At 48.7% G+C, this 16,873-nt stretch overlaps 2 protein-coding genes across 10 annotated transcripts in view; both read left to right on the plus strand.

Moving 5' to 3' along the window:
• The window catches only part of MSI1 (musashi RNA binding protein 1), a 59,426-nt gene extending 51,769 nt beyond the window's left edge, over positions 1-7,657 (plus strand). For 6 of the 9 annotated variants that reach the window (XM_040605285.1, XM_040605304.1, XM_040605314.1 and 3 more), the window contains 5 exons: positions 497-553; positions 3,502-3,570; positions 3,696-3,850; positions 4,347-4,412; positions 5,372-7,657. In XM_040605285.1, the coding sequence (XP_040461219.1) occupies positions 497-553; positions 3,502-3,570; positions 3,696-3,850; positions 4,347-4,388 (323 nt within the window). In that variant the 3' untranslated portion in view covers positions 4,389-4,412; positions 5,372-7,657. The remainder of the gene's footprint in view (positions 1-496; positions 554-3,501; positions 3,571-3,695; positions 3,851-4,346; positions 4,413-5,371) is intronic. The other 3 variants (XM_040605325.1, XM_040605276.1, XM_040605344.1) reach the window with 1 other exon arrangement.
• Positions 7,658-9,915: 2,258 nt separating this feature from the next.
• On the plus strand, positions 9,916-11,953 carry PLA2G1B (phospholipase A2 group IB). Its single transcript, XM_040582407.1, has 4 exons — positions 9,916-10,057; positions 10,133-10,292; positions 11,027-11,154; positions 11,788-11,953. Exons 1-4 carry the CDS (start codon positions 10,024-10,026, stop codon positions 11,907-11,909), a joined length of 444 nt encoding a protein of 147 aa, XP_040438341.1. The 5' UTR covers positions 9,916-10,023; the 3' UTR covers positions 11,910-11,953.
• Positions 11,954-16,873: the final 4,920 nt, after the last annotated feature.

The following is a 16,873-nucleotide window of genomic DNA, read 5'->3' on the forward strand; positions in this document are numbered from 1 at the left end:
GGCTGGGAGTGGGAAGTTTCCTCTTTGCCTGAGGAGAGCCCAGGCTGAAGATGGCTGAAAGTTGCTGTTGCCTCCTAGCTGTCTGGAAGCTCTCCATGAATTCAGTTTATGGGTCTCAGTTGTAGTGGCTTCAAGTGCCTCATTGTAAACCTGTGCCCAGATGAATGTGGCACATACTGAGCACCCACTGGCATTGCAGCCCAGAGGTCAGATTGGATGGGTGGCAGAGCAGTGCTCCAGGGAAGACCTGAGGCTGCACAATGAAGCTTGCACTTGCCCTGCTTTGGCCAGATTAATTCTAAGGATAAATGGATCCTTTCAGTCTCCAAGGCAGGAGTCCAGCACCTTTCAGCACCAGTTACAAATTAAAGAAGACACTGGCTTGCTTGCAGTCTGGTTGCAGGCTGCTCCCCCAGGAGACCCCGGCTGCTGTCTCTGCGGGGTCTCCCTCGGGGTGTTTGATGAGTTCCTAAGCTGTCTTGCATTTCGTTTTTAGAGTTCCGTGTAGAGCGGACCCCTCTCCCGAGTGCCCCCGTCCTCCCTGAGCTCACAGGTCAGTCCCACTCATTTCCTAAACTCACAAGCTGGAAGGGGAGAAGGGGGCTTTGGGCTGTTCCAGTGATGTCGCTGCTCCAAAGCCTGGCGCAGTTAGACTGGAAATGTTTCTTATTTCCTCTTCCATCTGTATGAGCTCCATCCAAAGCTGGGGCTGGAAAGATGGAGAGGCAATCAGAGCCATGTGTATTGCCTCTGAGAAGGGCAATGCAGGTCATACAAAATGAAGGCATGTAATCCTTAGATGGTGTTTCCTGCTGTTTGCCTCATTTTTAGCTCTTCGCTCCAGGCTGGGTGTAAACCAGAGATGGAAAACTGCAGAGAGCAGGGTGACTTCTCAAAGGTCTATAAATGACCTTAACCTGAGCTGCTGCAAAGAGGAGATTTGGAGTGCTGGGAGGAGGGAGAGGGTGTGGGGGCACTCCTGGTTGCTCTAATCCCATTTCCCTGTGCAGGAGGGGCTACAGGGAATGCATTACTTGCTCTGGGTGGTAGCAGCTCCCCAGCTACTCCCACATGGGCTTCCCAGGCAGAAGCGAGCGTGGTGGGACTCTACAAAGTCCTACAGTTTTATAGGGAACTGTGGAATGAAATGGGGACAGAGGACTATTCTCCAGAGACTAGTTCTGGCTCAGTGTCCTCGTGGTGTGAATACCCTCTGGATCTTCAGCCCCTGGGTTGTGCACAGTCTGTTCTGTCTAGGTGATGCTCCTTCTGTCTGCTCTCCCTTTCATGGCCCTGTTTTCCCCAGTTCTGTCCTGTCTATGGTTTCTGTTGTAGAAAAGCAGATTTGTGTAGCACCCCGCTCCCTGTGTGCCATCTCATTTCTGTGGTGTTCTTCCTCCCCAGCGCTTCCTTGCCCACACCTGTTTCAGATTTGAACCTCTCTGCAATGGGGGTGTAGAAAAGCTTCCTGGGAAGCTCTCCTGGAATTAGTGGTATGAACAGGCTTGAAAGGGAGTTTCTGTGGCACAGAACTGTTTCATCCTTAGGGAGTCTCCATTCCTGAGGATGCTGAGATTGGCAGCCACCAATGAACAAATTTCCCAGAGGGAGGTAGGGGGAGACTAAATCCTAGCTCCCTTGTAATAAAACCCTTCCCTAATACCATGTATGCAACTGCATAAGCACTTGACCCCTGTCTCTGAGCCTTCTGGTTGCCAGGCAAAAGAGATGCAGGTCCAGCTGTTTACACGTGTGTTTTTCTGCAAAACCCATAAAATTTGTAGAGGAACGTTGGTGACTTGGCAAAAGTGCTTTTCCCTCCAAGGTCCACCCCCAGCTGCACTGTGCCTTTTCCTAGCAGAAGTGAAGCACCCAAGGCCTGGCTGTCACCGGTGGCTGGGGTGCACCAGGGCTCTGTACAACAAGAAGTTATTAATGCTGCTGTCCTGGCTGGGTGCCATGTTAGCTTACAGTCCTGAGTGTCTCACTGAAGTACCAGCTGGGGATCGTGGCATTCTTCCCTTGCCGTTACGCTTACCTACTGTTAAACAGTCACTGTGCAGCCTCTTGGCTAGGCCAAGAGCTGCGATTCTCATGTATAGGCTGGAGTTGGTCCCATGAAGGGCAGGGCCCCCTTCGTTCCTACAAAGGCCCAGCGAGCTGTGCAGGGCTTGAGGGCCCTTGTGCCTTCAAGTGGATGCATGCGTGTAAATGGGCTGCGCTTTATGGGCTTGGCAAGTGGAACTGAGATGAGGGGATGGCACAAGCAGGGATGATTGCTCCAGCATGCAGGGAGCTAACACGCAGGTGCTTTATCATCACAACACAAACCTGGTGTCTCAGTTGATAGACTGCAAAGGCCAGAAGGGTTTTTCCTGGAAAAAGAGCTGGAGTCTTTTTGAGAAGACCTGGCCTCCTTTCTGAGTAAAACCACATTCATTCAGCTGTGTATTAGGGACTTAAAGCAATGATGGGGCAGGAGGGAGGCTGCCAGCAGCTTTTCCTCCCTGGAACAGCATCTTTGGGGGTGATGCAAAGCAGCAACATGCTCATGTTGGCCCAGGGCCTGTAATGAGCGGCTAACCTAGATATAAGCCTCGTATGACGTTGGCTTGAAACAGGCTGGTGCCTGCTACTAAATATTCCCTCATAAGCTAGTCTGGGTTTCAGCCTTAACGCGATTGATTTGTTCTGACCTCTTTTTATGGTGCTCTAAACAGAATCACAGTGAATTTCACATTCAAGCATGAAATGCTGACCCAGTCATTTTAAGGGCAAAGAGAAACATACTGGCTAGATGCCTCCTGCCCTGAGGGCTGGATGCCTGTGGCAGTAGAGTTGGGAATTAGAACTCCTACATATGAATTAAGACTTACTGTTTTAATTAAGCCATTTCTAGTTCCTGCTCCCTAGGTGTATGTTTCCTGCTCTTCTACAGGAACAGCAAGGGTTTGAGCAGTTCAGAAGCACAGCTCAGAGTGGGGAGTGTGGCGTGTCTCGGGCAGAATAGAGGAACAGGGAGAAAGAGGCTATTAAACTGTTATTCAAGAGTAATACCAAGGGACAGAGAGGAGGGGCTGAGCCTTGGGATGCTGAGCTGACAGCTGCTGTCCCTGAGCTGCTGTGTTTCTTCACATTTACAGCCAAAATCTGGATCTGTAGCTTCAGATTAACTGCATCTTGCAAGCTAAGTAGCGACAGGATACATCTGAAATTGCCCACTTCTGGTTCAGCTCTTCCACATAGTGCCCTCAGCTGCTCCAGTGGGTGGGCTTAGCAGAGCATGGCTAGTGAGTTTCCCCGGACATTTGCTGTGCAAAAGGATACTAATAAATGCAGGGCTGTGCACTTCCCTATTGTCACCCTTTGATGTCCTGTGTGATGCACTAAGCTGATAAGTCTCTGTGGGCCTGGCATTTTGCAGCGGGAAATGAAAGCTCCTGTTGAGGAGTTTCCCGTGTAGCCACAGTGCCCCTGAGATGCCTGTTCCTTCTTTTCCAGCAATCCCTCTCACTGCGTATGGACCAATGGCGGCAGCAGCAGCTGCGGCGGCTGTGGTGCGAGGGACAGGTAACTGCCACTTTCCTCCTCAGCGCGGTGTCCTGTCACAGAGGTTTGCGAGGGGCTTCGGGAGGGGGGTGGGACGGGGTTGCATTTTTGGGATCTTCACTATGTAGTTTTACTGCCTCCTGTAGGTTCCACTCCCAGTCGCACCGGTGGATTTCTGGGCACCACCAGCCCCGGGCCGATGGCAGAGCTTTACGGAGCTGCTAACCAGGACTCAGGGGTCAGCAGTTACATCAGTGCTGCTAGTCCAGCCCCGAGCACCGGCTTTGGCCACAGCCTAGGGGTGAGTGTTCCCTGTCGGGTTCTGTGCAGGGGCAGGAAGGTGGAGAGTGTTATGGCCAGGGGAAGGGACTGCATCTCCATGTGGTGATGGAGGTGAGCAGCAGCAGGTGACACCCTCTCAGCCCACAGCCTGCTTTCTGGTTAAGAAATACCACCCGCTGCAGCATTTGCCATGCCACTGCTGAGCCCCAGACCACAGATGGCTGGTACAGAATGCAACAGTTCGCTTGGAGTCCACCTCCCTGGTCTCCACTGGCTCTCCCTGACCACTACGCGAGGTCCTGATCTCCAGACTTTTCCCTGATCTGGCCCAGACTTTCCAAGAGCCCATCTTGGCCCTGTTGCAGGGTCCTGCAGGGTGATGTGCTGTTTAGTCCTGGTGCCTCCAACTGAAACTGGCTTTCCTAGCATCTGGGCCATGACTGAAATTGTTGCAGTAGTAATTCTTCTTCACTTTTCTTTTGTTTAAGAGTGGGGTTTTAACTCTTTCTTTGCAGGGTCCCTTGATTGCAACAGCTTTTACCAATGGGTATCACTGAAGCTGGGGACCAAGGAGGCAGGAGGTAAGAGAGCTTTGAATAGGCATGGGTAATGAGAGGAGTGAAGTTCTCAGCTGGCCTCTGTGCTTAGGCTCATGGCAGGAGCCGTGGATGGTGCTGTGAGGCTTGCTGGCCTGACCCAGCCTGTGGGAGGAGTCTTGTGGCCGGCCTGGGCCAGAGGCATGGCAGGTTGGTTCCTACCTTACACTCCCCAGGCTGGGAGTGCTGTGGAGAGGTCACTTAGTGTCTGGACTCAGAGAGGATATGGAAGCACTGACAGAAAGAGAAAAGTTCTGAAGAAGGGCTGGCCGGAATCATAACCTAGTGGTGATCCTGAGAGACAAGACCTGTGTGGCTGGGGAAGCCTCCTCCATGCAGCTGGTTGTTCTCACTGCTGCTGAGACCACTGTCTCTGGGGAGTGAGGTTTTTCCTCTTCCTCCTGGAAGGAGGGCAGAAGGAAAATCTGAGTCTGGTCAATTTTGTTTCTGTTCCTCGGATGGGCCTGAGAGGGAACTGGTGAATGGTCTCCGTTTACTTTGCAAATGTTGCTGAAATTAGCTGGCTTAAAATGAAAATTCAAAACTCCTCAGTTTTCAAAAAGGAAGGCAAAAATGTGCAGTGAACAGTGTCCAGACAGGAGCCCATGGCAGCCTGGCAGGGTTCCACCAAGCTGAGTGCTGGAGAAACGGCTGGACCCCACTTCACCACAGGCCTCCCGGGGCCCAGGAGTGCCACAGCTGCAGGCAGGCAGGCAGGCTGCATGGCATGTGGGGCCTTGTTTCCCAGGCCTGCACATTGCCATGAAAGATGGAAGCATCTCTGCTACGTTCAGTCACTGTGCAGCAAGATGCAAAGCAAGTTTGTGTTGGGGCAGGTTTGGGTATCAGGTATTTCTATCAGATCACACTGGAAGAAAATCCCAAGAGAAAAGCTGTTGGTTGTTCCAGATCCTGTCCCTTCCCTCCCTTGCTGTGTCCCACAGATTCCCCAGTGACCTAACCGAGGACAGCGAGCGGCTGGAGGATCTGGTGAGCCTCGGGGGATGAGCCAAGGTTACCTTTTTCTTGAATCAAACTGCACACTGCCGGCTGGCTGCCAGGCTCCTGCCGCCCTGCCCTGATCCCTCCCTTTGACCAGACCACACTGGACTGAACCCGAGGAGATCATCTCGCTTTCTTACTAACCACCGACGGTTTACGCTTTCCCCCCTCCCTGACCCCAGCCCACCGATTCTTCTTTTATTTATTTTATTAGCTGTTAGTTTTATTTTTTTATTTTATTTTTTTATCTTTTTTTGGGGCTACCCCTTCTTTTTGTTGTTTGCTCTTTCCCGAGCTAGTAGACATATTTTATGAATTGGCTTTGTGATTGTGTTAGGTAGTTTTTATTGAGGAGTATTTTTATTTGGCTTTGAAACTGTTTTGAATATTTTCAACTCTGTTGTTGTCGTCAGTGTTTTTAAAGCACGGTATGTAACAAGAATGCAGTTCTGAAGGGAAGAAAGAGACACAGAAAGAGCAAAGGCTGAGAGGAACTGATGTATTTCTATTTTTTTTAAAGAAACTGTTTTTAATTGTTTCTGTTTTGTAAATGTGAGGCTTTGAAAAGTGTGAAACTCCAAGGATCCGAAAACGTTGGACATCGCTATGGAACAAAACAAATGTATATTTTGCTAAGTGAAAAACACTATCCTTACAGCTGAAAGATTTTTTTTTTCTAGGTTTAGTTTTACGTGGGGTTTTCTTTTTCCTCCTGTATAATATGTAAATATCGCGAGCTGAACCTGGCTGCCACCTGCAGCCTGGCTCCAAGGAGCAGCTCCAGGTCCTGGACTTGGTGCCGCAGCGTGAGCAATACTCTCCAGCAGAATCCTGACAGGACTCCGTTCTTTTTTTGTACACCTTTTACTGTAAGATTTTAAGACCTCTGATGAGATGAAAGGGGGTGGGGGGGGGCGGGGGTGAAATGTACCGGCCATCGGCTGTTTTGCTGAGCGGGTTAAAGCTGCTTCCAGTTGCTCGATGTACAGACTCCCATCACTGGGCTCCGTAGTGCCAGCCTCTGGTTTGGCTTTAGGTAAAGGGCTTTACCGCCATTGCTTGTCTTGGTTACTTTGAAAGGAATTCACTCTCCAAACACTATTGCTTGCGTCAAGATTTCCTGGGAAAGGGGATCCTCCTCCGGAGGTGAGGGTATTGGAAGGGGTGTCGGCCAGGGCCAGGGGGAAATTTGGGTGGTCATTTTCTGAAGGGCAGGGCGCTGGGTTGGGGAGTCACTAATGGGGGAGAAAAGCATTAGGGTGGTGATTTGGGGGCGGGTTAAGGGCTTCTCAGGGATTATATGAATTATAGAATTGCAGCTTCCCGTTTGCTTTACTCTGTGTTCTGAAGACTGTGGGAATTTGTCCGTTGACCTGTGTGTGGGGTATCTGGTCCCTTCTCCAGAACCTGCCGGGGCTTCTCCTGGTGCGGTCCAGGCCCCTGCTAACAAGCATTTGGCCAGGGGAGGCCTCCAGCAGGAGTACACGGGGCAGGTTTGGGTCTGGATTTCAGTGAACCAAAGACCTTGTTAAGGGGGGTGATTAAGCCTTTTATTAAGATGCAGCCAAACTCTTTTCCCAGGGAAATAACAGCTTCATCTTAAGTTTTAAAAATCATTCCCTCTCTTCCCCCAAACTGAGCCCCTGTAAGGGAGAGGGGTGTTTAGAAAAGGACTGGGAGGGCCACAGTACCCACAGGGCCCTTTTTCTCTTCCATCTCTCCCCCGTCTGCCGGAGCTTGTCCTGACCTGGGCGATGCGTTTGGAGAGTTCTGTCTAGGTAAGAGGGTACTTAACAGATCAGTACTGAAAACACAAAGCAATAATTTTTGTTACTGAGACAAGAGTCTGTATGTCTGTTTTTTTAAATATTTCCTAATTAAAGAAGAGCTGCATTTTATTGGGTTTATTTTTATTCTATATACTTCAAATTTGGGTCTGCGGACAGCGCTTTCCTCCCTCTTGGTATATGCGCTGAACTGCTTCCGTGCCCCCTCCAGACATCCAAGGCCAGCTGTGCTGCTGCTGGGCTGTGATTCACTCTCTGGCCAGTGCTGCCACTGCCTGGAGGCTGGGGCTCCGGTTTCAGGGTGGGCATTTTTTTTAAAAGAAATAAAGCTGTGTTTTTAAGCCAGTAAGTTATTACACTCCAATGTTTGTTCTCTCCACACCTGTAACCCCTTTTCCAGATTTCAGTTTTAAATTCCTAATAAATTATTTGAAAACTGTCCTTCTCTGTCATCATTTGGGGGTGGGAGATGTTCACATGGAAGAGATTTCAGGTGAACTGAGACCTGGCAGAAGTCGCATCCTGCCATTAGGATAAAAGCCCCAGGCAGGGCTCTGACTCCGTGTTCTGCTCCCAGACTTTGGCAGAAGCCCAGTTTATAATGTGAGGCATATCTGGTTTAGGAGAGATTATGTCTCTTCTGTACATTACAGAGGTTTTGTATAGATATTTGTAGGTTCAGGAGAGGAGGAGATCGTGTGGTGCTTACATGTTGGACTCAGGTGCTCCATATTCAATGACTACGGTGGACCAAGGAGGTTAGATCTAAGAAGGTAAAATGTAGAGATGGGAAGGGAGGAAAAGTCCTTAACAGACAACACTACAAGAGAAAGATTAATTCTACCAGTGTGGAACCCTGTGCCTAATTATTTGTCTTAATTACAAACAACTCCTAAAAATAATTTAAGGCTCAATCCTGTAAGTTTAGGAACCAGGTGTAAGTTCAGATGTCCTCACAAGCATACTAAGGACCAGCTGTTTTGTATGCAGCACAGGTTGGGGGAAACCAAAAATAGCACTGGTGGAAAAATCTTTACCCTGCTGGGATTTTTCTCATGAGGCTGTCTTGTAGTGCTCACATGCTCACTTTCCCGCACTTGGTGACCCCCTTGTCAAATTAAAATGTATGAAATCCAAGATATGACAGTATTTTTGATTTGTGACTTAAAAAGGCCAGTTCATTGGAAGGTTTCTTGGCAACATCAATAATAAATCAGACATTAAGAAGTGAGGAAAAAAGAACCACAGAATCTTAAGGTTCAAATGTAAGAGAACAGAGAAACAATAATTTAAAAAGAGTAAAGGTAGCCAAAGTAGCAATGGAAAAAGTAAAAGAACACTTAAATAGATATTGAAGTGAAAGTCAGCAGATTGATCTGTGGGCAAAATTCTTTTTTGTGAACTAACTGTGGTACAGACTGTCCTTTACATCAGCCTTTAATGTTTGTTCAATGTTCTATTAGGACACAAAAATCTTGAACCTGTAACTTGGCATCTCTCTTTGGCTTTAGGTAACCTATGAGTGGGGAATCCCAGAGAATCAGAGCTTGTGACAGATTAAAAAAAGTCAGAATGGTTCTGGTTGTTCAACAGCATGTCTAACTTTAACTACACAACCTATGGATAGTCAACATCCTATGGATGCTATGGGCACCCTGGTATAGTTTCAAACCCTGTGTGTGGGAAGATGTCCTCATCACCCCTTACAGAAACATACATTTGAACTTACTGAAGTGTGGTGAACCCGAAGTTTCCTGAATAAGCACTCTGGTATATTGGGCTGTTGCAACAAGATGGGCTTTGCCTCTTGCTATGCTCTTAAACACTGAAGGCTTGTTTGGTGCTTTAGAAAAAAAAATGCAGACGGGTTATCAAGTGAGCTGTCTAGGATGTCTATCTTGAGTGTGTAAAAATGCCAAACCTGTAGCCATGAGAATGTTAGAGCTTCTGGGGTCTAAATATGAGTACAGTATTTTTGACTTATCCCTGTCTGACTCCAGGAAGCTTTTTCTTACCCATTTTTTGATCTTTCAGGGTTCTCAGCTTGCCTCATGCCTTGGCATAAAGAACCAAAGAGCCTAACTGCGTTCTGTGTTGGTGCTGGAGAAAGACAAACTGCTGTCTCCAAGCTACTGAAACCTGCTGTGTGTGTTGAAACTTGTAAGCCCCATTCATTTCCAGTTTAACTCCCTTAAGGTCATGTAAAAGAAGATACTACTGCTTGTTGCAGCCAGATACAGAGGCTTTCCAGGTTGCTTGGCTCCTGTTTCTTGCCACCTTCTCTATGGTTTCAAAGTGAAAAACAGCTTGAATTTTTTTCAGTTCAGCTCAAGCCAAATTTTGGGTGAGTGGACAACCTGTACCTTATTCTCAGAATTAGGCCAGCAGAATCCATGGAGAGATACAGGATTAATGATAAGTGGGATACCATTCAAAGAGGATACCAGTATCAGTAGGATACTGATGCCAGCAATTTCCAACATAACTATCACACTGCTATTATTTTTCTGTAGAGAGCCCTTAAAGATGTCCAGATCTTTCAGGCTGACTTCTAACAGTAACATTAAAAGAATTTAACAGCAAAAATCTAGAGAGCAAATATTTGCCTCCCTGACTTTCATAGATTTAACTCCAATGGCCTTCAACCTGTCGTGTCACAAACTGCTACCCACAGGCTCTGATGGAAGAAGTCTGCATTTAGTAACATAAATACTGGGTTGTTTATCTCATACCCATGTCAAGGTGAGCTTGTCATATAAAGAGCCCTGTGTTTTCTTTGGCGCCAGTGTCTGTCAAGTCCTCTGAGAATGAAGTCCCTGGCTCTGCTTTTCCTGCTGTCTGGTGTGTAGGTGGCAACCACCCTCCGCCCCGACTGGTAACACCATGCCTAAGACTAACCTTTGTGTCTCTCCTCAGTGGGTGCAGCCAGCGCTGCTCTCTCACCCCGGGCGGTGTGGGAGCTTCGCAGCATGATCAAATGCGCCATGCCGGACAGCCATCCTGTGCTGGAATTTGCTGACTACGGCTGCTACTGTGGCTTGGGAGGCAGCGGGACTCCAGTGGATGAGCTTGACAGGTTTATAAAACTGTGCTTTTACAAAACTCTTTCCTTGCTTGTGCTTTCATGGTCCTGCATACCAGCTTCCTCAGCTGGCCCTGCCTATAAATGCTCACAAAACTCTCTGGCTGCTGTGAATGAAGCTTTCTCTCAAAGACCGATCCAAGGAAGAAAGGATGTGTAGTATCACACCTTGATTCCTTATTAGTAAAATAAAATATAATCCCAACAACTGTTTTCTCTTCTGTGGTAGCTACACTGCACTAATTCCAGCATTCTTTTTTTTGCAGCAGTGCCTTGCCAGCAGCCAGGACGTAGCTCTGCACACACTGCCCAGCACACAACTATCAGCATGTGCAGGGCTGAGCTGCAAAATGCTAAGTGGCTTGGGCAGTTCAGAGATCACACAGGTCTGATAGCAAAGACACGGTGAATTGTGTCAGCTGTTAGCTCATCCATTACCGGGCACTGACAGGGCACATAGGGTAAATGCTGGCTTTTGCTTTCCCTGTGCCTAACAGACAACTGTGAAGATGCTCCAGTAACTACACATGTACCAGACACCCCTGGACGATTAGCTGGCAGAACTGTGTCCCTTTGAGGTCCTTCATGCCTGACCTCTTATCACTGTGTATCTTTTGTTGTTGTTGTTCAGTGCCTTGTCAAAGCAATACTAGTGTATTGATGTGTCTTACAGGTCAGCCAAGTTTGCATTTCTGGTATTTTCTGACCTTTTCCTCCTTGTTTCTCAGGTGCTGTCAAGCACATGATCACTGCTACTCGGAGGCAAAGAAACTGAAGTCATGCAAATTCCTCTGGGATAACCCCTACACAAAGCTGTACCATTACAGCTGCACCGATGGAAATATTACGTGTAGCAGTACGTCCACTTCCACACCACTCCGCTTCAAATGTTACTCCAGTGTCTATTCTGAAGGAACAGGGCCGTGTTACACTCCATGCATCTGTGGCAGGAAAGTGCAGTGCAAGTCACTGCCAGGGAGGGTGGCTGTTAGAAACGGGGCACCTCACACAGTCACTGGAGTGAATATTCACCATATAGCAGACAATTTAAAGTTTATGAAGATACATGGTATTGCAATACATAGGGAAGCCTGTTCCCTCTTCAGGGGACCGAGTCCCTTTGGTACTTTCCTGGGAGTCCAAACTTTAATGGCAGTATTTAAGAGATCGGCATGCCAACTAGGAAGCATTACACAGCTTCTGGCAGACATCTGTAACGTAACGGTGGAGCTTCTATAGGGCTCTGGAATGGAGGTAAATAGCAGATAGGCTGGCAAACAGAATTGCAGGGAAGGAAGGAAGGAGCGAGGTGGCTAGGCCAGAGCACACGGCTTTGGGACCAGAGGGTTAGCAGGGAGAAGCACATACACCCTGAAAACGATGGCAGTAGTGAAATGGCTATGCCCTGGCACCACACATGCCTGCCTGCATCACTGCAATGCCTGGTGATGGAGCTGCGGAGTCTGACCACTGCTGCTCTCTCCTCCAGGCAAGAACAGCGAGTGCGCGATGTTCGTCTGCAACTGCGACCGCACCGCTGCCATGTGCTTCGCCAAGGCACCCTACAATCCCCAACACAGCCGGCTGGACACCAAGAAATACTGCAACTAGTCCTCCTCCACTGCCCCTCAGGGCGGCAATGGGCCAGCGGCGGCCTGTCACTAATACACGCCTTGCAACGACCTCCCGGCTCCCGCCTGCTCCTTGCGCCGTGCAGAGGGGAGGGCGGGTGGGCTCCGCGCTCAGGGGACTGCTCCGCACTGAGGGAACGGCGGGCGGCCGCTGCCGTGGGGGTAACAGCGGGCGATCTCCGCGCTGAGGGGACGGCAGCCGGGCGTCGCCGGGGGGAAATGGCGGGCGGGCTCCCTGCTGAGGGGACGGCTCCGCGCTCAGGGGACTGCTCCGTGCTGATGGGACGGCCGCCGGGCATCGCCGGGGAGAAATGGCGGGCTGGATCCGCGCTGAGGGGACGGCAGTCAGTCGGGCGCGCGTCGTGGGGGGGGAGGCCCCGCCCTCTCCGCCAGTGGCCCACTGCGGCGCGTGCGGCGCTGTCGCACTCTTTGATTGGCCCTTAGAAGTGGCGGGGGCGGGAGCGGGAGCGGGGAACGCGCCCGGGTGGCGCGGGCGCGAGGCCCGGCGGCAGGTGCGCTCCGCTCAGCAGCTCCGTCGCGTCCCGCCCTTCAGCCGCCCACGGTGTGAGGGAGGTGGTGCGGCCGCTCACTCCCGGCTCTCCTCAGAGCGGCTATCTGCCGTCCTTTGCCCTTCGGGTAAGCGTGTAGAGCAGGCAGTGCCCTCCTCGGGCTGGCCCTGCGATGGCTAGTGCAGCTGCCTCTCTTATTGGCGCATATTCCTCGGGGCATGGCTGAGTGAGGGGGTTAAGCCGTTTGTCTGGCTGCTCGATGCTCTGAGAGACCATATGTGCTTATCTTGGAGAGGGCTTCCCCTGCCTAGCACCAATCCTGGTTAGGGGCTCTAGGGCGAGAGGTAATGTTGGCCTGGAAGCCAGGGGAGGGTAGGGAGCTCCTCTGAGGGATGGTATCTGGCCCAGTTTCCTTGTTCTATGAGGTCCTGCGCCAAAACTTCCACACAGAGTTGGTGCTGTTGTGCTACAGGGGCAGTTTTACTGGCAGAGGCTTTGCAGGAGAGTGTTGGTGAGCTCCTGTGGCAGGGGGCTGCTGATGCCCCTGTTTGCTGACAGGGCAGGAGGGAGGCCGTGGTTCATCACGAGAAAACAGCTCTCTTGCCTCCATCAGTCAGATGAGAGCGTACAGCCTGCCTTGTCATCTTTGTTCAGGTACAGAATGGGGATCTGTTTGATGATGGGTATCCCCTCAGTATCTCATTTTGCAAGCTGGTTTCCTTAGAGGACTTTGAGGAGCAGTCTTTGTCCTACACTCAACAATGCCTGTATGAACTGTACTCAGACATGGAACAGGGCCCAAGGGTCTGCGAGAGCGTTTTAAGAAACCAGAAATGGAGAAGGAAGAAGCTGGCTTGATACCTTATTTGAAGGTACTTGCAATGACTTTCTAGTGAAGGTCACTGGATCTTTGAGGATTTAGGATGATAATGAGATAGGATGGTGAATTGTGTTTTGTTCTATTAAAAAAAAAAGTGTGGGTCTCAGCTGAATACTCTATGTTAAGGCAGATTGAGTCCTGGTTTTGTACCAGTATTTGTTGCTTAGTTTTCCTCAGGTGTTTGTGTACATGAATTTTCTGGAAACCCTGAGCTCTTAGGATCCTCCACAGAAATCCTGAGGATCCTGGATGCACTCCTGTCACATGGCAAAGATGAATCATTCCTAGGGCTGGAAGTGTAAGATGAGGTCTTCTGTCCTCGCATGCTAGCTTTGATTCTGAAATTACTGTTTGTAGAGCAGTAAAGGTTCTAAGTAACTATTACTGCAATCCTTTTGGAGTCATAAATGATAAATCCTGTTGTAAAGAAAAACGTAAAATAGCATCGCTGTCTAGAAGAAACAATGTACTTTTGAGCTGTATCATCATAAGCAGGGAAGAGAACTGGGGTGCAGTCGGAAGCGTTTCAGAAACTGTTGGTAAAAATTTTCCCTATACTTTGCCTTCTCCTTCACTCTTTAGATTTGAGGTGAGTAGTATATCTACTCCTGGCATCCAGCATCTGGGGCATGCTAGCATTGCTTAGATATATTCAATGGATAGATGAAGGCACCAATTAATTCACTATCTGTCTGCCTCCATACAGACTTTTACAAGCCTGAACTGATGTTTGGTCCCTTGATCATGCTGCTCATTTATATGCTACTTTGGCCGTGCAAAAGACCTAACAGTAAATTTAAACAGCCCCCTGAGCAAGCCCATACATAGGGAATCTTCCCACATAATGTAAAGTGGCAGGCCCTAATAAATGGCACAGGTGGGGAGGCTGAAGGGATTGTGTAAAGTTGCTCTTTAGGGCTTTGAGGGACGTGGTAAGAGTAAGAGCAGGCCAGTGATTGCTTGAACTGACTTACTGCTGCCTTATGGGGAATGCAAAGAGTAGGTGAAGATCTGCTGTGCTGGTCTATATTTCTGTTCCAAGGCCAGAAACAGTGTACCTGAAATAGAAGGTATCCCTGTGCTCAGCAAGCACGGGAGCTCTGAAGCCTTAACACAACACTGCAGCCATTGCAGCTGGTGTGTGAGATGCTGGAGGGATGGTGGCTCTGTGGGCTTACATTACAGAAATGAAGTCTCAGCATCTTATCTTCCTCTTCTTTATTGTTTTCTAGGCCAAGATTTTTCAGTCTCTGCAGGGAGAACCGAATTACTCTAACTATATGGGCATTGCAGAGATGAAAGAGAAAGTACTCCAGCTGAGACAAGATATGCAGAGCATACAACCGTGCTTGTGGTAATGACCATGTTTCAGTTGCTATTTGGGCCTGGAGACCACTACTACACGCTTGTGCTGTTGCTCTTTCTCTCAGGCTCAGCTTTACTTCTTCTCTGCCACTGTCTAGTTAGTGGTGCAGAAAGGAAAAACTGCAGAATGTGGTAATTTGGTGTCCTTACTTAGTGGGAAGGGAGAGAACAGGGGGCTGCACACAGAATTGCAGGTATCATCTGTATTTGGAACAGTAGTTTTAAACCCCAGCTGACTTGACTCTGCCTTTCACCTTCCTAAAGCAGTTTTGCTCCTGATCATTCAGGAAAGATCTCGGGGAGAATAATGATACTGTTTATTTGCCATCTATTTCATGCTTTTTCTCAGTAGACCTCAGAATACCCTACAAAAAGGCATGGGCCACCATATTATGTCTATTACATTGTGGGAAACAGATGCAGAGAGGCAAAGCGGCTTTCTGAATGTCACAGTGTGACTTTTGGATTGATCAAAGAACTGAGAATTTGCTCTGGTCTCATCCTTCCAAGCCCAGTACCCTGTCCCTTAGGCAACACTACCCAAGTTTTCCTCTTTCCTTTGAATCCGCTGTGCACCTCTTGGCTGTCCTGTTGCCTCTGGGGCTGGCTGCCCCAGAAAAAAAACCCCAGACATAAAGAATATGCATCTTTTGGAGCAGAAATGTCTGTTAGAATAGATGAGGGAACATCTCTGAGTAATTAATGTCCAGTATTTTGAAAGCACCTTTTACTGCCAGTGTTTCACAAACAAGCTATAGAAAACAATACAGCCAGTGAAGGGTATTGCAAACCCTTCCCAAAAATGATACTTTGACTTGCTTTTCAGAGAGCGAACTTACTGCTGTTGAGGTCAGTATTAAAACTCTTTTAAGTGAGGAGAGGAATTAAGGTCCGTATTTGATATTTGCTCCTCTGGCTCCAAGCTGAATGCCTGATTTTTGGTTTCCAGTATGATTTCCAGATCCATACCTGGATTTTGGTATGCCAGCTGCCGCAGAGCTGCTTTTTCCTGCTTTTCTCTGTGGAGTGTTGATGATCCCTCCCCACTCCCTTAGCTAGTCCAGGAGCGCGTCATTGGCCTGCAGCTTCTTGGACAGCACCTGCATGTCCAAATGTGAGGAACTGTACTACTGATGCTGCATGTACAGCACCAAAAATCTCTAGCTCACCAAGCTGTATTTTGGGAATAGCCAACTCTGCTGGGCATGGAGAAGGCTGTGATGTGCAGAAATCCTGCAAAGCCAGTGACTCTGCTGTCAAGTGAAATAACCAGCTGTTAAAGAGTGTCCCATGAAGTTTGCCGTGTGTTGGGTCTGTGTGCCTGGGCCTGCTGCTGGTGCGATGCTAAGGTTGTTGCTGTTGGCAGAGGAATGGGGACCCATATATGTCTCTTGGGTCACCCTCTCTTACCCTATTTTATTGTAGAGAGCGGTCCTTGGAAAGACTGGGGTGGTATGGAGATCTGAACAAGGCTTAGAATACTTTTTTCATGGTGATTTTGAGAGACCAGTGACTTGTTGTTGAGGACTGGAACACAAGATTCTCTCTGACATTTTGAGTGACTTTCTGGACTGTGTTAGACTGCTCATGTCTAGTAAGACACACCTGGCAGAACTTGCTCCCAGAGCCAGACACTGTTTTGCCACCTAGAGAGAGAAAAGAGCAGGTTCAATACAAATACGGTGTTTCTGCTGTGGCTGTACAGCAGTTACTTGGCAGTACAGAGGTAAGTATGCAATTTATGCCAGCTTAATAGATGGGAGAAGTGTTTTTAAGATAATGTGAAGAGAAGTGAATATAGGTGGAGAGTGTTAGAAGTGAGGGAGCACAGGTGATGGCTTGCAATGGTGTATGCAAGGTCTTGAACGTGACTTCCTAGATGTGAGTGAGGGCTTGCTGACTAAATGCTTAGATGCTCAGCTGTCTGTGCCCCATTGAGCTGAACTGCATACTTGTGTTTAGAAAGAACCTAAATGGTCAGTTGGTTTAATTGCTCTGTCATGCTTCCTTACCTCCTTGAACTGCTGTTGTCTCTTGGTAGTGAGGGTGAGGTGAACGTGTAGGCAATTTATTCCCTGTGCTTTTAGTCTGTGACTAGCACATGCTTACCTCACACCCTATCTGTATGGGAGGTGAGTAAAAGGCTGCTAAGAGGAACTTCTGCTCCCTTCTCCAATACACCAAGCAGTA

This window comes from Falco naumanni, chromosome 1 (assembly GCF_017639655.2).
Source record: "Falco naumanni isolate bFalNau1 chromosome 1, bFalNau1.pat, whole genome shotgun sequence".
Classification (NCBI taxonomy): Eukaryota; Metazoa; Chordata; class Aves; order Falconiformes; family Falconidae; genus Falco; species Falco naumanni.